This window comes from Mus musculus, chromosome 11, assembly GCF_000001635.26.
Source record: "Mus musculus strain C57BL/6J chromosome 11, GRCm38.p6 C57BL/6J".
NCBI lineage: Eukaryota > Metazoa > Chordata > Mammalia > Rodentia > Muridae > Mus > Mus musculus.
Genome location: NC_000077.6, coordinates 98,358,351 through 98,381,492, shown reverse-complemented (window position 1 = coordinate 98,381,492; position 23,142 = coordinate 98,358,351). Strand labels below are relative to the sequence as shown.

Below are 23,142 nucleotides of genomic sequence, written 5' to 3'. Positions count from 1 at the left end.
GGCTGGGTGCCGGCGAGGGGCTGGGTGCCGGCGAGGGGCTGGGTGCCGGCGAGGGGCTGGGTGCCGGCGAGGGGCTGGGTGCCGGCGAGGGGCTGGGTGCCGGCGAGGGGCTGGGTGCCGGTGAGGGGCTGGGTGCCGGTGAGGGGCTGGGTGGTGTTTCTGTCGAGCATTACCTTGCAGTGAAGATCCCACCGAGGCCTCACAGCAAGCAATGCTTTTTCTTTGTTCGAATGATTTTTATTTTTTGAGTAGACAGAGTCTACCTCAGCAGTCCTGGCTGACTTGAAAATTATTATATAAACCAAGCCAGCCTCAAACTCAAAGATCTACCTGCCTTTGCCTCCCATGTACTGGGATTAAAGGAATGCACCATCACACCCTGCATTTTTATTTTTTATTTCATGTTTTTAATTGGCTCAAATCATTACAAAGGTCCCCAAGAAGGCCTTCGTAGAGGGTAAGGGCGCGGAGAGGCAGGAGCGCAGTGCCGTCCCCTGCCTTGTATCCCCACGATGTGTATGGAATAGGGTCACAGACCCCTTCACTAATGGTACAAAACTTAGAGAGCTCCCTCACCTTCACACTGGCAATCGGAAGCTCTCCTGCCCCACCTAAGCCCAGGTCCTCTGTGACCAAGTCTAAGATGCCCAGTGAGGCATGCAGACAGTCTCCGGCAGAAGTCAGCATAGGCAAAACAGTCCCAGCTCCTTCAGTCTGGGAAACCCCGAGTCCAGGTACTGAACCCCACAACTGCTCAGGACCCTGTTCCTGGGCAGTATGGCTTAGTGGACTACGACAGCCAGGGAATGAGGTGCCACCTCTGCTTATCACAAAGTCCTTCATGAGCAGCAGGAAAGCCAAACAGTTCCACTTTCTGGCTCCGGAGGCAGTGGACAGAACCCTGGCCCGCAGGGTGGCGTGGGAGCATGCTCAAGCTCGGGCCCCCAGCTCTCCAACACGCTGCCGCAGGTGAAAGGCAAATTCAAACATGGTGGCCCCAAGGCTCTGGTGGATAAGGTACCGAGGCAAGCGGCCCTGGGGAAGGCAAGAGAAAGGCACATCACAGCTCGCCTTCAGCAGGGTCTCTTAGCAGATCGCATTAGTAGGGGTATTCTGGAATCTGCCTGGGCTCTCCTCTCCCCTATTCCTGGAGGGAGGAACATGCTGTATGCAGGTCTTGGCACTAGCCACATAAACAGACTGGCAGCCATCCATCCCTCCTGGGGCCTTAGGAATCAGAGTGAGAAGGGGGGGGGGTGTGTCACGTGTCTCCCACAATTCAAGGCTCGAAGGCCAGCTGGACCTTGCTACCAATCCAGTCTAGGAGACTAAAGCTGGGGGTCCATGAGGAAGGCAGAGGAGAGCCATGTTTACACAGCAACCAGACTCCATTCCCCAGCCACGCTGCTTCCTGCCGTGACCTCACCTTAAGATCTGTGTTAAGAATCCAGACGAAGGTGCAGACCCGGGGGTTGTTGGCTGACTTGAGCACAATGAAGCCTCCGGGGCCGTTCTCCCCTCTAAGGAGAGAAATGCACAAGGGGAGGCCTGCTGAACCAAGCAAGTCCCCGGCCGTCCTCACTGCCACTCTTGGCCCAGCTGGACTGTGGTGAAAGGGGCAGTCTAGGAACTACCTCCCTGCCTGAGTCTGGCCCAGAGCCGGCCAGGGGCTGCAGGACCTGCCCTCTACCCCCACTCGACCTGCCTACCCCAGCCCGATGGCACTCACACTTGCCCCACAGTGGCAGGGAGTTCACCTCCAACCAGCCCTTATCCGCTTGGTACGGACATGTCCAGTAAGCCATAACTGGGAGACAGTGGCCACTTTCCATCACCCGCATCCAGCATCATGGCCTCCAGAACAGGGCGTCTTTTCAGGAGGCAGCAGGCCCACCCTGTTCACCTCCCATGGCCTTGCTGCTGAGCACGCTTAAGCCACAGATAAAGAGGTGACACAAAGGACACAGCCTGCCAATCCCCTGGCAAGGCCAGGCCACTGCAGCCAAGGCAGAGAGCCCTAATCTCAACTTCTTGAAAAGTCCTTACCTCTTGGGGACATAAGATCTACCTGGCATCCCAGCACTGCAGCCTCGACCAGCCAGGAGGAATGCTAGGGTCCCCTCCCACCTTCCACAAGCAAAAGAGCCTAAATTCCACTCCCCCTCCATCCACACAGGCGAGGCAGTGAGAACGGGGAGGGGGAAGGTGAACTACCTTGATTGAACCCCAGAACTCAGAACCCAGCGCCACAGCCACTCCCCAGCCCGTTCCTGGGGCTATCCCATCCAGCTGCCCATCCACACACCCCCTCCAGCCTCAGGGAATGGTGGCAAAGTGCCAGGCAGGAATTAGCAGGGTTAGGCTGGGATGGACAAGGCCTGGTAAGCAGGGACTAGAACAGGGCTTCAGCCTCAGTGTGGGGGCCAGAGGGGAGTTGTTCAGCGGTACAGACTGTATCCGGAGTTGTTTACAGCTTTAGGGAGGCCAGACTCACCTGACATATTTGTGCGTGGGGGGCTTGGAGCAGTGTGTGGTGGCAATGCCGGATGACAGGTATCGGTCTCTGCGCCGCTCAATACGTCGGACATTCACAAAGTCCCTGGGGGTAAGGCAGGTTAGAACAGGCGTCCTGAGTATGGGAGGCGTGGCCGAGAGGAGAGGACCTGGGTGCTCACCTGGGGGACACAACGCCACCTGCAGCTCCGGATGACACATCATAGGAGACAAGGGTGTTGTCCTCTACCCGCTGTAGGATCTAAAGACCAACCAGAGAGATCTGAGGTACAGGGGAAGCCCTGCAATGCCCCAGCGCCTCAGGAACTCCTGACTAGCCTCCTCCCAGCTGGGGACACTGTCCTAAGAGCCGCTGCTCCCTGCAGGCCCAGGCTGGGTACAAGGTAAGCACTGAGCCTTCTTGCCTCTTGGGGCAACCACAGCAGCACCTACTTTATAAGTAGAAGCTGGAGACACTACAGAGCCTCTGGAGGGAAACCATTAAAGGTAGGCATGATTGGGCCTGATCCACGCGTGAAGAGGTAGCATGTGGGACCTGGGTGGCTCACCTGGCAGGCAGTCACCGTCTTGTTCCACAGCACCATCCTCTCAGGCTGCAGGATTACTTCCTGATACACCAGCTCAGCAGGACAGGGCAGGAAGGTCTGTGGGAGGGGGTCAAGGCTGAGTGATGCCAGAAGAGAGACCTCCTCTGGTGGGGAGACTGGGCAGGAGCCCTTCAGACGGAGCACCTGTCTCTGGGATCTCCTTCCCCACTCACCTTCAAGATGAAGGTCTTGCCATGGAAGGGAACTTCAATGGTGTACACAGTGTCCCCATACTCCTGTGGCAAGGACAGAGGAGGATGGGGAGGAGGGTGGAGGACACCGGAGGGCAAGCTCCCGAGTCTAGGGACATCTTCGCAGCATTTAGAACAGGGTTGTGCTGGCAAGCGGGAGCACGTGCAGAGACCAGCTCTGCGCTCACGTTGAAAGGCAGGAGCTCAGCTGTGACTGCAGCCCTGAGAAACCAGACCCGCAGCTCCAGGCTGCCAAGGGCTGCCAGAGGAACTGGCCAGCAAGGACCCGGGCATGCGTCCCTGCTTCCCTGGCTCCCTGCAATCTCGTTTAGATAATGTTGTTTTGATCATGAACCAAAATACCACACACAGGACAGAGGTTGGCTTCCCCTCAGAACCTGAATCCCAGGGAGCCAAACACCAGGGAGGTGAGGCCTAGGTTGTGGAAAATGGGGAGACAGAGACTAGTCCAGCTTGGCCTCCTGCTGAATGGTGGACCCCAGGCTCTAGCTAGCTCCAATTCTGTACCCCACCACCTCCCTGGGGCAGGGAGAGGGTTCTAGTTTCCTCAGGCCTCAGGTTCACTTCTCAGGGCTCAGGAAAGGGGTGAAGACTCCTACCACACGCAGCTTAGCCAGGTTGGGCGGGGGCTCCTTACGTTACTCCTCTCGAACTTCCAGTTCTCCTCCTGGGCCAAGATCTGATCCACCACCGCAGTAGCTTCCTTTCCCTGCCGGATGTACTCCCGCTCCTGGGCAGGGGGGCAGAAGGAGGTCAGCAGGGACCTGTGCTCTCTTTGTTCCAAGCCTGTTCTTTCTCCACACATTCCACAACCCTTCTAGAGACCAGCCCAGCTGCATGTGGGGTCCAGGTTGCTGTCCCTGGCCCTGCATGCTTTCTGTTGCCTGCTGTTCCTGAGTCCCCAGGCATGGGGCAGGTCAGCGGGCCTGAGCAGCCAGTGGCAGGGCAGATACTCCAATACAGAGTCCCTAGCTTGCATTCAGGCCAAGGTCTACCTTCTGTGGGCGAGCCCAGCACTGACCCATTCCAAGGGGAGGGTAGAGGTGGGCAGAGAAATACCTGGGCAGAGAAACTTTTCTTCCCGGTGACTTCCTCATCTGATTCATTGTCAGACCCTGTTGAAAACAAGAGCAGATGACAAGGGGTGGGGAGCGAGAGTAGGAGGTGGTGGGGTTCACAGATGAGTGCAAGAATGTGGGGGCTGAGCTTGTGGGAGAGGGTTGCTGGCTTTCCCCAGGGAGCCTGAGAGGAACAGAAGGAACAGACCCGGCCTACCTGGCTCCCACACTGCTCCTCCCTGAAGGCAGCTCCCTTCCCAGCAGCACTCACCTGCAAAGGATTCTGGGGGAGAGTAGAACTGGCCCTCAGACAAAGCACCGGAGAACAGCAGGGGTCCACGGGCAACAGCAGCCTGGGCAGCAAGATACCCTGCGGGAGGAGACAAGGGCAGCCCGTTATCCTTGGGCTCAGAGAGGCTGATAACATGGGGAACGGCTCAGGCTAAGGCATTTCTCTGAGCTGAGAGGGCCCTCTGAGAACCCAGGTCACCCAGCCTCTAACCCTGAGACTCACATCTCTCCTCTTCAGCCTCCTGGGGTAAGACTTTGAAATCAAGGAACCAGGTCTCCAGCCAGGCCAGGACGAAAGAGACAATGGGGAGCAGGTACCCGAATGCCCCTTTGCTGAGCAACTAAGACAGAAGGAGAATACTGAATTCCATGGCAAGGGTTACCCCAAACCTAGAGCCCTCCCTGGAGGCCACCAGTTCTGGCTAGCCAGACGAGATAGACCCTATTCCTCCCTATTCCTGGTGCTAGCTGTTAGGGACCAGCTATGCATGACACATGAGTCTAAGATGAATTATGTCTGTGGCAGGAAAGACTGATTCTGACTAGATGGTGTAGCTCAGATCACAGGGGGCTTGCCTAACATGTGCAAAGCTCTGGGTTCCATCCCCGGCACGTTATAAATCAGCACAGTGGCCCATGCTTGTAATCCCAGACTGGGGTGGGGAGCGAACATCAGAAGTTCATGGTTACCAGCATATGAAAGCCTGGTTTAATGAAAATGAGAGCCATGTGTGGCGGTGCATTGGGAGGCAGAGGCAGGAAGACCTCTGTGAGTTAGAGGCCAGCCTGTCTACACAGTAAGTTCTAGGCCAGCCAAGGGCTACAGTCCCTGTCTCCAAATATAGGTGTAGGTGTAGGTGTAGGTATAGGTGTAGGTATAGATATATATATAGATTAGGTAGAGGTATAGATATAGAATTATTGACTCTTAGGGTGACAGGGGTATAAATTAGGGAAGCCAGTAAGAATGACTCATTGCAAATAATGAGAGAAGATTCTCTTCTGTCCAACATAGCAGGGGCAGACTCCCCACACCCTTCAGAAGAGAAGCCCACCCTCGGGCTGGATGCCAATCAGACCAGCTAGACCCTGAGCCACTGACCTCAGAAAGGATGACCTTGACAATGAGGAATGCACTGGACACCAGTGTGGTGACCTGCCGGGCAAAAAGTGGGGGAGGAGGGAAGGCGGAGGCTGGGGAGTGCATCCTCTGCACGCACCCCTCACACCAGCCCTGACCAGGGAAGGCCTCGGAGTTGCCGCAGATGGCACCTTACCGCAATCACCCACCAGTGCTGGAGACGGAGCACAGCATAGCCCAGGAGCAGCCCAGAGAAGCGGAAGAAAGCCAGAACCTGGTGTGGGGAGGGGAGAACATCAGAGGCTGGCTAGCTTCCCCAGCCCTACCGCAGGGGGCTCCCTGCCACTCCTGACTCCCACATGGGTGAGGACAGGGCTCAGTGTTTCCTTGGCAGAAACTGTATGTCAACTGCTGCAAAGTCTTTACGTCCCTGCCCCTGCCTTGGGCTCTCTGCAGGTGGGCCCCCTTGGGAGCTTTGTGAAGACTGAGGGCTGCCAGAGGAGGAGCTGATGCCCCCCTACCAGAACAGATGTGGGATAGAGAAGGAAAACCCAGGAAGATGCTCTGCTGCGCTTGCTGGGAGCTCACTCACAAAGATGTCGAAGAACGAGCTCTGGAAGCTGTAGTGGATCACCTCCTGCTCCAAGTTCTTCCGGATGCCAGTGTTGGTCTGCAGAGGAAGACAGGAAGGGCTCTGAGGGCAGGCGTGAATGAAGGATGTCCTTCTTCCAGTGACGGAGGAGCCCCTGCCAAGGGCATCCATCCGGAGGAGAGTTAGAAATGACAAGCCGCCACCAAGAGGGCTCACAAGGCAACAAGGGAACTGGGCCAGCAGCCCAAGACCTTAGACACTAGTCTGGTTCCCCAAGGTCCCAGGCAGCCCGCATAGGCCAGACCGAGTTCAAGTATACTGTCCAGGAGGGTCCAGGCCCAGAGGCTTGTGGGCTGTGCAGGGGAGATGGCAGGCCCGGGCAGAGCTGGCACATGGATCCTGGAGACTGCCCGTTCTATAATTTCATTTCTCTCCCCACACTCTGGTTCTCCTCCATCTTGCCAGCCACCATCCGAGTGGGACGAGGGGAGCTGGGTGGGTAGTGGTGTCAGACAGAGCCCCAGGTGGCAAATCAATCAATTAGGTTTGAGCCTAATGAGTAAGATCCATCACAGCCCTGCTGCTGAGCCTCACACGGGAGCCTCGCACGAGGGGCCGGGCCGGCATGAAAAGTCAGCCTGCACTGCTTGCGTGTCCCTGCCCAGCCTGCCATGGACTGTCACCAAGACACTTAACACCTTCGCTCAGTCGCCAATGTCCAGGGATTGGAGAGACAAGGGAGTCTGGACAGAGTCCAAGAACCAGACTGTATCTCAACTCCTCAGAGGGGAATGGAGATCCCAGCCCCTGGAGAGAGGGGAGGATTTTGGTAATGGAGCCCCAAAAGACCCTTTGACAATCAGCTAGACTTGGGGCTTCCTGCTCTGGCAGGTCATCTGGATTTTAGAGTGATTTCTTAGACGAGTTTCTCTGATATGGGGTCTCCTTTAGTCCAAGCTGGATTCTAGCTCACTATGTAGGCAAGGGTGACTTTGAAATCCTAGTCTTCCTGCCTCTACCTCCCAAAAACTAGCATTACAGATGTGTGTCACACCCGGCTTTGGGCCCCATGTTAAAAGCTCAGGCCACTGAGCTTGGATCTTGGGGTGAGCCTGTACTAGAAACCTTTAAAAGCTCCTAACTGGGAATTTACTGTTAGTAAAGGTTCTTGCTGCCAGGGGATGCAAACGAACCTCACTATCTACACTTCACCCAACTCATAAGGAGATGGAAAAAGAGAACTGACTCTCTAAGGCATGTGCTCCCCAACACACACACACACACACATACACACATACATATACATACACACACATACACACACACATACACACATATAATACACACACATACACACATACATATACATACACATACATACACACACATACACACACATATATATACACACATACACACATGCATGCACACACCACACACACATATTCTCTTTCTCTCTTCTCTCTCTCCTCTCTCTCTCTCTTCCTCTCTTCTCCTCTCCTCTCCTCTCCTCTCCTCTCCCCAAAATAAGAAAATAAAACAAAAAGGCTGAAATTATAACATTTTCAGCCAGGGCTATGCACGCACCCTGTCTTCCTTTGTCTGCCAAGTGGGATGTTACACTGACTCTGCTCGGAGCTAAACCTAGTACTCTGAGACTCTTCCTCCGGAAGGCAGTTTGTTTGTGGGCTATGTTCTATCACTTTGCACGAACTCTCAGGGATGCATGATGACTTCTGAGCAATCACAGCTGTCAGCCAAAGAATTTCAAAAGCAAAATTATCAACATTTCCCCACGTCTTCTCTGGTTATAAAATATGTATTCAGTTAGGGGTGTGGGTGAGATGCAGGGTGGCTCGGATGCCAGTCAGGACCTTCAAAAGGAAGACACCATAGGGCCTTGGGAGCTCAGACGTTTACCAGTAAGAGGACCCAATGCTCTCTTCACTGGTGTCTGCAGCACCCCGAGGGTACCCGTTCATCTCGGATACACACGGGTGCTCACCCACCCTCAGAGCCCTTCCTCACTGCTCCAGCTCAACATGACCAGAGCCAAATTTACTTCTTGTCCAGCTTGCTGTTAGCTAACCCCTTTCTCAAACTATTCATTGATATCAAGAAAGGCCAAGCTTGGGACCTGGAAGAAGGCCCTTTGACTCTGATGGGGGCACTGAGGACTGAGATCCCACAGTGAACAGAGAGAACCCTGAGGCAGACCCAGGTCTGGGACATCCTGCTCGGGGGCCCTGACTTTGTGAGTGCTGAGGCTGGGGCAGATCAGGCCCATGGGTGTGGATGCTGAGCTGTGAGACCGCTTCATCTCTAAGCCATCGGGCAGCAGTCCCCAAAACCACAGCCACCAACCAAGAACTGAAGTTTTGCCCCACGTTTTTGCTTTGAGTGTAGCCCCTGGGACACAGAAGGGCCTCAAAACATGTTTGCTGCATAAATGGATGAGCCAGAGAGCAAAGTAAGACAGAGAGAAGGCAAAAATGTTCCCATCCCGGCCAGAGGTGCTTCTCCTCCTGTTTGCAGAGTCCCCACTAGGGGGCAGTATAGTGCACAGGCTAAAAGCTCAGCTTAGGAGCTAGAGATCTGTTCAACTAGGCTTCTTCAGGTTCTTGGGAGCCCAGGACAAATAACAACCCCTGGCCCCTACCCTTAGGCCCTGTTAACTCTCTTTATGTGGAAGGTAAATATGGCCATTCTCACTTCATCAACCCAGATAATCAAGCCCATGGGTAAGGCACCCCTCCCATGTGGCAAGTGGGTGAACTAAGAACCCGCCTCCCCCACAACATGGATCCCCACTCACATTTAGCTCGATGATCCAGAGAAGGGAGATGAAGAGCAGGTCGAAGGTGACGAAGAGGCAGAAGGTGCGGCGGACGTCGGAGATGGCCCTACGCTTCTCCAGAGGTGGCGGGATGAAGTGTGAGGAGAGGCTCTGGCTGTGGGACAGTGAGGTGCCCAGGGAGGCCAGGGCCGGCAAACTGCGCTCCAAGTCACAGGCCAGATCACCAGGTCGCTTGCTCATCCTGGTGGGCCCCCACGTTGAAGTGGAGACAATGGGGCCTCAGCGGCAGGGCTGGGGGGGAAGAGGGAAGTGGCTGTCAGGGTCCCAGGAATGGCATCATCCCCAGGTACCCCTGCCCTACACCAAGGCCCACAGCTCTGTGTAAGTCCCCCCATGCACCAGGCTTCACTAGCTGGCAAGACTTGAGTGCACACACACACACACACACACACACACACACCACCTGCTCTGTCTTGCAGCTTGTAGGTTCTGGGATCCCCAAGCAGGGGGGCACTTACTGGCTTCTGAATCTTGGGAAAGCAGCCTGTCCTGCACAGACTGAGGCTAGCCTCGGGTCCTGTCAACAGCCTTAGTCCTGCCTCCGCCCCCACCCCCAGGAGAAGAGGGCCCCAGGCTCTGTTCTTTGTTTTCAAAGCACAAAGCAAATTCCCTCCCAGCAGCCAGCCAGCCCCTCCACCCCTAATCCATGGCAACTGGGAGGGGCTCTAGAGCAGTGTCTTGGTGTGCGGGGATGACGGACAGCTTGGCCCCTGCTCTCTAACAGTCCATCCTAGCCCCAACTACTATCAACTCTTCATGTTCAACAACCCCTTCTTCACAAGGCAGCTGGGGGAAGCTGCCCCAAGTGAAGCTGCTCCAAGACAGGAACCTGCCATCTCCCCACCTCCTACCCTCCCTCAGCTCCAAGTCCCGGCAGAGGGGTGAGGCAGGGCCAGCATTCTGGCAACTTCTTCTAGCTGGGCAGCCCCCTGGTCCTGACTAAGCACAGACACTTGGGTCTTCAGTCAGGTCCCTCTATCCCACTGGATGGTGTCAAGGGTAGGCATAGGGCTTTGACTGACTTGGTCACTGCTGTCGCCCATGAGCCTGGCACCTCTTGTGGCACACAGCAGGTGTTCTGTAATAGACTGTTGGATAGTGAATACCCTAGCAGGCCTCCTGGCCCTCGATTCCATGAGGCACAGCAGAGAGAAATGGGACAAAGCCTGCCACCGCCAAGGCTAACCAACCCACTGTTGCTGCCCAGCGTCCACGTGGCCAAGGCTAACCCACTGTTGTTGCCCAAGCAGGACAGGATGGATCTCCACACAGGTGAAACAGCCAAGGCTCTAGGGTGAGGGGACTGATCTAGCCCTGAGCATCCTGTGCAACTGTGGGACTCTACTGGACTACAAAGGCAAAGTGAGCCTGAGGGTCCCATGTCCTATGCCTAGGGTCCCTGCTGCACCAATCTGCTGAGCTAATTGGGACACCGACCCCTGGACCCCTGCATGAGAGAAAGGAAGGCCAGAGACTGGCCAGCTCCAGCATGCATTAACACAGCATCTTGGCAGTTGGTGGGAGTGGGGGTGGGGAGGTGGCTAGTGAAGAGGAGTCCTAGACTCCTGTCCCTGATTCGCAGAGAGGATGAAGCACCCTCCTTTCTGATCTGTTGATGTTGATCTGTAAAACTTTTTTTTTTTTCTTTCTGAGCTGAAGACCAAACCCAGGGCCTTGCACTTGATAGGTAAGTGCTCTACCACTGAGCTAAATCCCCAACCCTGTAAAACTTCTTTTCTGTCTGCCACCTTTCGGGTCCTTAACCTACCAAGTCCTAAAGGGACCTGGTTTGTGGCCAGTGGACGGTCCATCCCTCTGCCTCTGAGTGAATCCCACAAATAGAGGCAGACAGAGTATTCTCAGTAGAGAACCCAAAGCCACCTCCCAGACCCAAGGACTCCCCTGTACATGACCCCCTAGAGTACATTGGGGGGAGGGGGGAGCTGGGTCGGCTCCAGAAGATGGAGCCACCAGCAGAGGGGATGTGACAGGCCAGGGGCAATGGGACTCTCCACATTCACTAGCAGCTTGAGGTCAGACTACAGACACAGCACATCCATCCCTCACTGTGACAAGCCCCAGCTCCAGGGCTGGTGACATTTCTTGTGTCCTCCCTCCATCTCCTCCAGTCCCTTTCTTTACTGCATTTCAGAGTGGTTTAGAATTCACTTTTATTTTTCTCTCTCTTTTTTTCTCTCTCTCCCAGATGCTTGCTTGCCTCTTTGTTTGAAGTCAGGGTCTTGTGGAGCCTAGGCCTATGGAGCAAAGGACAGTCTTAAACTTCTGATCTTCCTGCCACCTTCTGAGAGCTGGGAACTGAACCCAGGGTTTAGCAAATGCTGGAGAAAAAACCATTCTGCCAGCTGAGCTGTGCCATCTGAGCCGTACAGGGTGATGTGTGCCTATAATCCAACAGGAAAGTTGATAAGTTCAAGGCCAGCCTGGGAAACTTACCGAGATCCAGCCTCCCCCTCATCTGCTTCACAAAAACCCCAACCCAGAACAACTCTCTATAGGAATCTGGGGTGTGGATGGAGCCCAGAAATAGAACCCCTGACTAGCACGTGCAAGAACCCCCGAGTTCAACTCCCAGCAACACAAGGAAGGAAAAGAGAAAAAAAAGAAAACAAAACAAACAAGTTTAAAAAAAATAGAACGCTCATGCCCTCCCCTGCCTCCAGAGTCTAGAAGTCTGAAATCGAGGTGCCAGCAGGGCCGTCTGCAGTGCTTGGCTCCCAAGCTTCTGGTGGTGCAGAGCAATCTGGCATTCCTTGGCTCTCCAACTCCGCCTGTCTCTGCCACACTCTTCACAAAGCACTCTCCCTGGCTCTGTCATCTTAGGAGGACACTAGTCACACAGAACCAGTCTTTTTAGATTAGGACCTACTGGCTCCTGGGCGATGGCATCTCATCTGTGATGGCCCTGGTTCTAGATAAAGCTACACCCTGAAGCACAGGTGTGTTAGGATGCCAACACAATCTATGACCATACCCTGTTTTTAAAATTATTACTGTAATGTGTATGCGTGTTCTGCCTGCATACATGGCTGTGTCTCACATGAGTGTCTAGAGCTCACGGAGGCCAGAAGAGGGTGTCAGATCCCTTGGAACTGAGGTCGTGAGCTGCCATGTGGATTCTGGGAATTGAACTCAGATCCTCTTTTTTTTTTAAAAAAAAAGACAGTGCCTCACTATGTAGCTTTGGCTGTCTTGGATTTTACTATGTTGGCCAGGCTGGCCTTGAACTCAGAGACCTCTGCCTCTCCTTCCAAGTGCTGGCATAAAGGTGTGCTCCACTACCCTTGCCGTGAACCCGGGTCCTCTAGAAGAGGAGACAATGCTTTTTGCCACTGAGACATCTCTCAGCTTATTAATTCTTTTGGGTGTGCACGTCTGCATGTTCATGGGGGACACATGTGTCATAGCATGTCTGCAAGGTCAGAGAATAACTAGTGGGAGTTGGTTCTCTCCTCTTACCATATGGGGACCCTAGTGATTGAACTCAGGTCCTCAGGCTTGGCAGCAAGCTCTTTTAACAACTGAGCCAGCTCATCAGCCCTATTTTATTTTTAGAGACAGGGGTTCATGTATCTAAGAACTTGCCTTGAACTATGCATGTAGCTAAGGATGCCTTTGAATTTCTGATCCTCATGCCTTCACCGGCTAGATTAGGTGGGGCTGAATGCACTCTAGGCAAGCACCCTGCAGCTACAACCGGTCACATCCATCTTTATAAAGGAGCGCATCTGTTTATAGAACTGACTGGTACTTTTTTTTTTTTAAAGATTTATTTATTTATTATTATATGAAAGTACATTGTAGCTGTCTTCAGACACTCCAGAAGAGGGAGTCAGATCTCGTTTTTTACGGATGGTTGTGAGCCACCATGTGGTTGCTGGGATTTGAACTCTGGACCTTCGGAAGAGCAGTCGGGTGCTCTTACCCACTGAGCCATCTCACCAGCCCTGACTGGTACTTTTTATTTGTTTGTTTTACTTTTGTTTTTATTTTTCAAGACAAGGTTTCTCTGTATAGTCCTGATTGCTCTGGGACTTGATCTGTAAACTAGGCGGGCCTCGAACTCAGAGATCTGCCTGCCTCTACCTCCCAAGTATTGCCCGGTGGTTTGTTTTTTTGTGTTTTGTTTTTAAGACTAGATTTCCCTCCATAGGCCACATTTGAGGCTGACCTCAAACTCAAAATCCACTCCTGCCTCCTGAGAGCTAGGATTAACAGTCAAGTTACCAGAGGTGTCTTGGCACTCTATTTATATACCTCCCTCCCCACTCTGTACTGGGGATCGGCACGGGGCCCTGCATGTGTGGCCAGCACTGTGCTGCTGAGCTACGTCCCCAGCCCTAGCTGCAGGTGACAGATGAACAAACGTTTCTATTTGTAATGACCAGAGACACAACACTGAATGCCGTGTATGCGTATGCATTCAGGTTGTCGGGAATGTACCATCCAGACAGATTGATTCCCTAGAAGCAGGACTTCTGGGTCATCATCCCTCATGCGTGGTTGGGTTAGGCACTGCCAGATTCCTCAGCAGTTGGCATTCCTAGCAGTAACGCATGAGAACACCTGTTTGCTCACAGCCCACAGGAAATCCTGTCACCCATGTCTGTCTGGACCTTCATCTAGTCCTCTCCCTCTCCAGAGCCGCTCTCAGCACCTCTAACCAACTCTGTGCCTCTTCCCTTCCTTTTCCAATCTCACTTCTAAGTGCTGTGGCTTCATCACTCCTGGTCCATTCCTCCGTTTGTCTATCTTTGTCCCTGGCTTGCCTGTCCCTCCCTGGGCACAGGGCTCGGGTGGCAGCAGCTTTGGTGTGAGACATGCTTGGAGCAGCAACCACCCTGACGCTCACACCCAGACGCCCTTGTGGTGGCTGAGAACAGAGGTGCTGGGGGGGCTGGGAGAGCGGAAGATGGCAGCATGTGGGAGCCATGCACTGGGGCTTAGAGAACGGCTGAGGGGAAGCTGGCCAAGAGCCACCCTCCTCAAAAGAAAAAATAGCAGCTCAAAGTCTACAGAGAGCTGAAGCACTGGTGCCCAGAGGAGACCAAGGCTGATTCTGAGCCACTATGACAAGGCCTTCTTACTAACTTCTGTTTCTAAGAGAAAATAAATAGATAGATGAATGAATGAATGAATGAATAAATAAATAGCTTTATCTAATTTAGATTTTAAAAAGCTAAGAAAAAAAATCAGATTTCTGGTAGTGAGGTGTACTCAGAGGTAGAGAGAGGGCTCGCTTAGCATGCACAATTTTCTATCCTTAAGCTACAAAAACCCAAATCTAGTCTGCTGTGGGCAGCAGTTGTAGAGACCCATACATCACCCTGTCCTTCAATCCAGCACGGCCATGGAGAACTCTTGGGACACAGTGTGACACTCAACTCACTCAGGTGGCTTCAAAGGCTTTTGGTAGTCAGGTCACCTTGACCTGGACCTGCTCCTAGGGGTCCCCAAGCACTTGTTTGGCCCAGGGGGCAGAGGCCTTCAGCCACCAGAATTACAGCCTGATGGAGGCGGAAAGGAACCCCTGGGAACAGCACTCCCCACTTCCCGCAGCCCACCGCCTGCTGTCACAGGCACCTTCAGAGGTGTCAGGACTGAAGAGCACACAGTCCACCGGGCATGGCTGCAGACTTTACACCTGTGTGCTTGAGGAAGCTGGGCTGCGAAGGCTTGAGAGAGTGGGAAGGAAGCAGAGGAAAGGCTGAGAGGGCGTCAGAAGCTGAAAGAGGAAGAAGTGGGGGTGGAGGCAGGTGTGTGCACACAGTGGGTCAGCTCCTGTGGCTCCCGAGGCACGAGGAAGGGGTCACCGCAACCTCACTTGCTCTCTTACTGGCCCCGGGACACGCTGGCAGAAGCTCAGCTTGCAATGGGGATGCTGAGTTGAGCAATGGACTCCGTGGTAAAGCACAGCTGCCTAATACATCCAGATGCAGCACCGTAAGCCAAACAAACACCTAAGCAAAATGGAATGGACTTGAGTTCAGAGCCTGGCCCTGTGGTCTGGGGCACAGCAGAACCTTCCTGGGACTTGGTCTCCTCAGCTCCATCATTTTAACTTTTCTCAGTACTGGAGATATAACCCAGAGCCTCGCACACTGAGCGAGGGCTGCAGTGATGAACTGTGTGCAGAGCTTGTAAGCTATATTTATTTTCTTCTCTGAGACATAATCTCATGTATCTCTAGTTGAACCCAAACTTACAGTGTAGCCAAGAACCAATGAGCCTTTGGTTCTCCTGCCTCTGCCTCCCAAGTGCTGACTACACATCAGTGGCACCTGTTTATGCAGCACTAGGGACTAAACTTAGTGTTCCATGTTTGCTAGGCAACCACTCTACAACGGAGCGGTGTCCTTAGCCCTAAGCTGGTTTTTCCTTCTTTCATTTTATTTATTTTCTGTATGTGATTGTTTTACCTGCATGTATGTCTATGCACCACATGCATGCCTGGTACTCTCAAAAGCTCGAAGAGGGAATTAGGTCCCTGGGAACTGGAGTTGTAGATGTTTGTAAATTTCCATGCAGGTAGATGCTAGGACTTGAACTCAGGTCTTTTTTTGTTTGTTTGTTTTTTGTTTTGTTTCTTGAGACAGGGTTTCTCTGTATAGCTCTGGCTGTCCTGGAACTCACTTTGTAGACCAAACTGGCCTCGAACTCAGAAATCCACCTGCCTCTGCCTCCCAAGTGCTGGGGCTAAAGGCAGGCGCCACCACGCCCGGCGAACTCAGGTCTTTTTAAAAAGCAACCCATAGCCGGGCAGTAGTGGCGCACGCCTTTAACCCCAGCACTTGGGAGGCAGAGGCAGGTAGATTTCTGAGATTGAGGCCAGCCTGGTCTATAGAGTAAGTTCTAGGAAGCCAGAGCTATACAGAGAAACCTTGCTGAAAGAAAGGAAGGAAGGAAGGAAGGAAGGAAGGAAGGAAGGAGGGAGGGAGGGAGGGAGGGAGGGAGGGAGGGAGGGAGGAAGAAGGAAGGAAGGAAGGAAGGAAGGAAGGAAGGAAGGAAGGAAGGAAGGAAGAAAGAAAAGCAGCCCATGTTCTTAATCACTCCAGGCCCTCCTAAGATTATTTTATTATTTATATGTGTCTGTATGTGCATGTGGATACCTTTGAAGGCCAAAAGAGGGTCTGGGTTCCCAGAGCTGGAGTTACAGGCAGTTTATCTTGTCGTTTTGTTTTTGTTTTTTGTTTTTCAAGGCAGGGTTTCAAGCTGTGCAGCCCTGGTTGTCCTGGAACTCACTCTGTAGACCAGGCTGGCCTCGAACTCAGAAATCCGCCTGCCTCTGCCTCCCGAGTGCTGGGATTAAAGGCGTGCGCCACTATTCCCAGTGAGCTACAGACAGTTTTGAGCCCAACACTGGGAACTGAATGAACTCCATGTCTTTAAAAGAGCAGCAAATGCTCTTAACTGATGAGCCATTTTTCTCCAGCCTGGTTTTATACACACACACACACACACACACACACACACACACACACACACACACAGAGTGAGAGAGCGCGCACACCTGAACTATACATTTAAAAGTGTTAAATTGGTATTTTTTTTTGTTACATATTTTTATCATACATACTGATTGCTCACTCTCCTGCCTACTGGCTCCTCCCCAAACCCACCCAAAGTTTTACAGCTTAGTTCTACAAACACTAGAGGCATTGACATTCTTACATCACAGGGATGCTATTTGTACAAGTGTCAGAGGGGAGGGCAGGGCTTGATCAGAAGCTGAGGTACAAGTGTAGCAGATAAAAGGGAAACAGAGAGCTTAGTTGTGACAGATAGGAAAAGCCACCCTGAAAGATCTGGGTTCAAAGCTGTACTATATAACCAACCTGCGCGGTGGCACAAAACAAGCTCTCCAGCCCCTCGTTCCTATCCCTGGTCATACAAAGGCTGAGTTACTCCCCCTCCAGGCATAGGTAGACCCCCCCACCCCACCCCCGCCAGGTCAAGGTGGGGGCAGAAGTTGGTCTGTCCTGGCTCCGTGTAGAAGATTTAAGGAGTGTGTCAGGATGGCGCTTTAGCACCGGCACCTTCCCATGCAGACAGGAGAAACAGGTAAGACCCCAACCGTGAACCCGGCCCTTAAGTGGCAGGAGCACAGAAAGGGTTCTTATAGCTTTCTTCCCCAGGCCAGAGGCCTCAGCCGCCTGCCTGCAGTTCCATATCCTGTGGACTACAGCTTCCTGCCCAAGGTAAGTGTGTGCCATGGCTCCTGTGACTTCATGGCTAAGCCTCTGCTCTTGTACCTGCTGAACCCAAAGACTGGGAGTACTTGTCTCGACCTTAACTGCCTGGCAGTACAAACAAACAGAAGTGCCTGGCACAGTGGATTCTGTAAGAATTCCAAATACTGGGCTGGAGAGATGGCTTAGCGATTAAAGGCACTGACTGCTCTTCCAGAGGTCCTGAGCTGAATTCCCAGCAACCACATAGTGGCTCACAACCACCTGTAATGGGATCCAATCTCTTCTTCTGGTGTGTCTGAAGAGAGCAACAGTGTACTCACATAAAATAAATACATAAGTAAATCTTTTCTTAAAAAAAATTCCAAATACTTCCTAAGGACAGACAGGCAGTACACCCCAGGAGACTCTGTGTGCCCCAAGAAATGTTAAATCTTGGGGGTTGCTATGGGGAACTTGGGGATACATGCAGGGGAGACAGAGAAGCCAGCGGAGAAATGGGCTCCAAGCTGGGAGAAGGATCAAGCACTGGCTTCTCACTTCTCTCTGAGTCAATCCCCCTCTGGGACAAACATCGGTACCTCCTGGCCCTGCAGAGATGCCTCAAGGAACATCCCTGACACACCAGCCTCTTCTGCAGGAAAAAAAAAAAATCCATGAGTTGTCTTTGGGTCAGGACTGGATATCGGGTCAGCCCTGGTCTGTGCCCTGCTGCAAATACACAGGCAGCAGACCCAGCTGGTCGTGACCCGCAGTGCCACCCAGTATACAGTCTCCCTTATTCATCACACACCCTACCAGGAGATACAAGGATAAGCCCCTGGGAAAAAGAAGACTGAGTCCCAAAACCTGCCCACGGTTATCTTAGAGAAGAGCAAAGTTGACCCAGCCCAGGGGTCTTCGCACTGAGCTGAGACCTATTACACAAGAGACTTCACTAGCCCCCAACAAGCTCAGCAGCCACCCAGCCTTCACCTGGGGAGCCCAGGGTCCTCTCGCCATATCCAGAACACCAACAGAATTTTGGGCAGGTCCTTCCAAACCCAGCCAGTACATACCCTCTTTCAGTTACCCCCATGTCACCCTGCCTGAGCTGTCTCTCACAGCTTTCTCTCTTTCCTTCCTCCTTGTACCTGATCAGAGTCTACTCTTAACCTAACAGCCACAGGAACCCTGTAAGGTCAGACATCTCCCAAAGTCCCAATCCTCTAGTGGCTTCCAGAGCAAGCAGAGTAAAAGCCAAAGTCCCCATTATGGTCCACAGCCCACACCCCGTCCTATGTGTCTTCTCCTTAAAGTCTCCACTCCAGTCATATTGGTCCTCGTTGTCCCTGGACACACCAACTTGTTCCAACTCCAGGACTCCTGCACTACTGTCCCCTTGCTCCAGTCTGGTTTCTGTGGAAGCAACCCTATAGAGAGAACTTTCTGAAGCCTCCTATTCAGGCTCCATCCCCCCTTTAGCTGTCTTCTTGGTCAAAGCACTTGTTAGTCTAACACCACTGTCTTCTAGGTTTCCTGCCATTTTCTCATACTGGAAGTTACACTCCACGAGAACAGCCTTGCACACTGCTGCGCAACCTGAGAAGCACTCCAGGAAATGTGAGGATGACTATTTACATACTTCTCTCCCGGACACGAGTTGGGATGCACAGGGTTACTCGTGCCCAGCCCTCAAGGCAATCTTCCTGAAACTGGATCTTGCGCATCCGGCATTGTGCCCTGCTCAGGGCAGTGGCCCTGTGGTAATGCAAGGGGAAGGGCCCAGGAGAGTTAAGCCCCTTGGATAAGGAACATTAGGAAGGAGAGACCCTAGCTCTCTTCTCTAGATGTGGGGTTTAACACCTGACCCCCCTATAACTGAGGGCTGCTCCGACACGGCACAGTAGGCTCTCCATTTCCTCACTCCAGAACAACCTCTTCCACTGCCAGAGAGCTACTGTCACCTCTAAGGCAAAGCTTTCCTTTGCCATCTAAGTGCTTTTGACCTCAGGACTCCTCCAGGTCAGCCCCACCCTTATCTCATCGCTAGACCTGAGTCTTGGCTGCTCAGGTCACAGTGACAAGCCACAGGTTATCTATTAAGTAAGCTGTTTTACTGAAGTGTGAATTCTGCCCGGAACTGGAGAGAGGGAACAGGTCTGGGGTCAGCATTAGACCTGAAATCAAAAGCCCAGGGGCACTCTTTGTTGGGCTGTATCCTTGCCAAGTCACTGAGCCTCATACACAGTGTCATCTGTAAAGTGGAGAGCAGAGGGTACCTACCTAAGGGAGCTTGAAGGGATGAGAAATTCCACCTGTGCTTACTTAATGACTGCTCCCCCTACTACTCCCTGCCACACAATGCAGGCCAGGGCCAGGCAGATGTAGCAGGGCACTGTGCCCGAACCAGAGGTCCGTCTGGCCTGCGGGTTAGGAGGACCCTGCCTCAGGAAACCTATCAGGGATAGCTCTCCTGTTTGGTGACTCCTGCCCTCAGCCGAGGAACAACTGGCTTCAGGCTCCCTGGCCACATACATACCCACAGAGGGCTTGTGAAGGTCCCCGGCCCTGGGGAAGTAGAAGTTTGAAGAGAGACAGGGCACATGGCAGCAGTGAGAAACATGAGTGCAAACACAAAGTGGTTTCCATTTCCCCTTTCCTTAGGGCTAAGTAGGAAGAGGAGAGTCAGGCTAGCACAGGAACTGGCCACTCCTTCCTAGACTCGGTTCTGACCACACAGTAACTGGAGAGCCCACCACATGTGCCAGGCTTGCTCAGCCCCTGCCCCCACCCTGCCCTTCTAGGATGCCCTGAGCTCAGTGACTCCGTGACCTCTGGCCCACTCAGGGGCTGTGAATCAGACTCTACTCCATTCTTTAGTGATCCTGGGTCAAAACTGAGGCTGAGGAAGTCAAGTCCCCAGAGTCACTCTGGAAAGGGCCGGCCCCTCTGAGAGCTGTGAGCTCTCTCATGAAAAGGCCTGGGCGCACAGGCTCCTCCCGGGCCCAGCTCTGGCCAGACAAAAGCCTACATTTGCCGCACTCCAGCCAGAAAACATTCAGAGGAGCACACAGCTAACAAAATGGCATGCTATTCATTGTCCTGTCCGCTGATGTGCCAGCTGCTCGCTTGGATGCTGGAACAGAGGCAGTGCCTGGGACATGGCTATGCATCTGAAATTAAGCTACCCGTCTTTAAATCTCTACTGAGTGACTTGAACCAACCTCCCCCAAGGCTCAGCTTCCTCATCTGCAGAGAGGAGGCAAAAGGCACCAGCATTCAACAGGATGAGAGGAGCCAGCCAGCCACGGGATTTCTGGTCTTAACCCACACTGCGACCTTCCAGTGATCCCAGGTGTGCAAGAGCTCAGCTAAGAGCAGGACACAGGAGAACCTGCAGTGTGACAGACTCTGGCTTAGTCTATCGGGGTCACTGGGTCTAGTGAGAAAGACTGACATAAATCCATGCTGGCCGGATGTGACGAGCGCTTTCAGAAATGTATTCACAAGGGCCCATGTCTCCCAGAAAAAGACGCATGGGGCCTGAGCTACAGTGAGGGGGAGGGAAGCACAGGGTGGAGGGACCTTCGGAGGCTCAGGAGAATCACTCAGGTGGAGGGAAGGGAGATGGGCACTCATGATTGCAAAAGAACAGCAAAGGACTGAAGGACTGTTCATGGTCAAGAACTAATGTTCTACTACTACTGGGCTAACCCCAACCCCACCCAATCACTCCCATTGCCTTGTTTGTTTGTTTGTTTGTTTGTTTCCCAAGACAGGGTTTCTCTGTGTAGCTCTGGCCATCCTAGAACTCTGTAGACCAGGTTAGACCCACCTACCTCTGCCTCCCAGGTGCTGAGATTAAAAGTGTGTGCCACCAGTGTGCCAAGATGGTTTTTGGTTTGGTTTGGTTTGTTTGTTTGTTTTCCCGGCAGTGCTGGAAACAAAACCACAAAGGCTGGATCTTTTCCACTCCTGAATAGCATTCCACTCAGTAGGTCCAGATCCTGTTCCCGGTGAGTCCAGGATTTCACCTTAGGACCCAGGGACAGAATGAGAAGCGAGCCACACCAAGCATTCTCACGCAGCCGATGAAATTAACTCATAACCAGCAAGCCAGAGTGCTCTTACACAGGACATGCTAACTAACGTGTGTTCATTAGGCACTCATAGGCCTGGTCCCTTGATGCATACACTACACAGTACTTCATTCATTCTCACATCTATACAAGGTAGGCACATTACTATCTCCATCTTCCAAAAGAGGAAAGGAAGATACTGACTTCATCAAGGTCTCAAAACAATATCAAAACTCAAGCAGGCTGGTGCATGGGTCTATATGTCAGCTATGACACTAAGAGTGTTCAGAGGACACAGATGGGCAGGGCGGCCAGCCTTTGAGATGGAGGTGGGCAGTGTGGAGATGGTGCTCTCTGAGCAGGACTCCTGAAGGATACATCAGGAGGAGGCCCAGCAGATCAGAGAGGAAAGAGGTGCTGCTATATACACGAAGAACCCTATGTGAGCCAGGCACATCTTACAGTAAACAAGCACACAGTCGTTTCCCCACAGGCAATGGGAAGCAAGCAAGTGACATAACCAGACTCGTGATATAAAAGTCTGCAAGAGCTAGATTCTGAAGACTTGCCTGCAAGCAATTAGGACCACAAGCTGCTGGAAATGTCCAGAGACACGTCAACAAGGGTAGTGACAGAGAAGGTTCAGGGAGTTAGCTATACTGGCACCTCTGAGCAAACAGGGTTAAAAGATGTTAAGGCAATTCCGGAGTTTTTCTCCTGGATAAGACAAGAGTGGAAGGATAAATTTACAGAGAAAAGATCAGCTCACGTTTGAAACCTGTGAGATCATCCCAAAGTGAAGGTATCCCATAGGCATAATTGACAGGCAGCTAATTTGGAGCCCAGGAAGGGGATGTGCTGCTATCGTCCATCTGAATATTCAGTGAACGTGAACTTGATGCGACAACAGTGGATGAGGCCATCCAGGATCAATGCACAGTGAGGCGGGTTGGGCCAGCGTGAACGTAAAGAGATTCTTCTGCCCTCTTGTCAGAGAGGTAAGAGGAAAAATCAGGAAATATTGGGGAGTCAAAGGGTGGAAGTATGTCAGGAATGAAAGCCAACAGTAGCAAGCACTTCTGAGAAGAGTTTAAAGAGCCTTCTTTCTGATATCGTTGGGAAGCTATGCGTGGATGTTTCCAACGGAAGTTGTGGGAAACAGCGGGTGGCAGAGAGGCAGCCGATTAGTATGTTTTTCCCTGAGTCTGGCCCCTTCCCACACCCAATTCTGTCCCCCATAATACTTAGATACCGACTCCTTGCCTCTCCTCTTACTATAAAGAAGGCTTAGGAAAGCGGCCGCAGACGTCCTCCGGACCCTCTCGGGTAAAGACCAAGACACCCCCTCCCCAGCCCTGCGCGCGCAGCAGCGAGTGGAGAGGAAGGGGGCGGAACCCGGAGCGCGAGGGGTGTGGGCTGGGTCGGACCGAACCAAAGACGGACACCGGGCAGGAAAGCGGGATCCGTCGGGTAGAGACAGCTCTTGTACCACCGCCCGGTGCCTGCGACCGCCGCACAACCCACCTGCTTCATGTCACCACGGCCCCCACTCTTCCTGCCTCAGCCGCAGTCCCGCTCCACGGCCTGGCAACTCCTCAGAGCGGAAGGAGAGCTCCCGGCGGCGCTACTTCCGCCGCTGAGCCCGTCCCCCCCGAGCCCGCCCCCAAAGCCAACCCGCCCCC

General features: G+C 53.0%; 1 protein-coding gene across 6 annotated transcripts; it reads right to left on the bottom strand.

The window, feature by feature from the left end:
* Positions 1-380: 380 nt before the first annotated feature.
* Positions 381-23,126, bottom strand: Stard3 (START domain containing 3). Of its 6 annotated transcripts, none has more exons than XR_388504.1 (15): positions 22,985-23,126; positions 9,151-9,423; positions 6,336-6,413; positions 5,953-6,017; positions 5,765-5,818; positions 4,886-5,003; positions 4,643-4,741; positions 4,373-4,428; positions 3,951-4,043; positions 3,275-3,337; positions 3,063-3,158; positions 2,676-2,755; positions 2,495-2,599; positions 1,427-1,520; positions 381-1,035 (listed from the first exon to the last, which is right to left on the bottom strand). XR_388504.1 is itself a non-coding variant. In XM_006533894.1 (15 exons), the coding sequence occupies exons 2-15, from the start codon at positions 9,370-9,372 to the stop codon at positions 931-933; spliced, it is 1,404 nt and encodes a 467-aa protein (XP_006533957.1). In that variant the 5' UTR covers positions 9,373-9,423; positions 22,985-23,126; the 3' UTR covers positions 381-930. The 6 variants fall into 6 exon arrangements, 5 of the variants coding, with proteins under 5 accessions (XP_006533957.1, NP_067522.1, XP_006533960.1 ...); XM_006533894.1 differs by having other exon boundaries at positions 6,336-6,489; NM_021547.3 differs by having other exon boundaries at positions 5,940-6,017; positions 22,985-23,125.
* Positions 23,127-23,142: the final 16 nt, after the last annotated feature.

Coding starts and splice junctions, on each gene's coding strand:
- Stard3 (XM_006533894.1), bottom strand. CDS start 9,372: ATGAGCAAGCGACCTGGTGATCTGGCCTGTGACTTGGAGCGCAGTTTG. Junction 6,490..9,150: donor TCTGGATCATCGAGCTAAAT/GTGAGTGGGGAT, acceptor TGCCCTTGGCAG/GGGCTCCTCCGTCACTGGAA. Junction 3,338..3,950: donor GGAAGTTCGAGAGGAGTAAC/GTAAGGAGCCCC, acceptor TCCTTGCCACAG/GAGTATGGGGACACTGTGTA.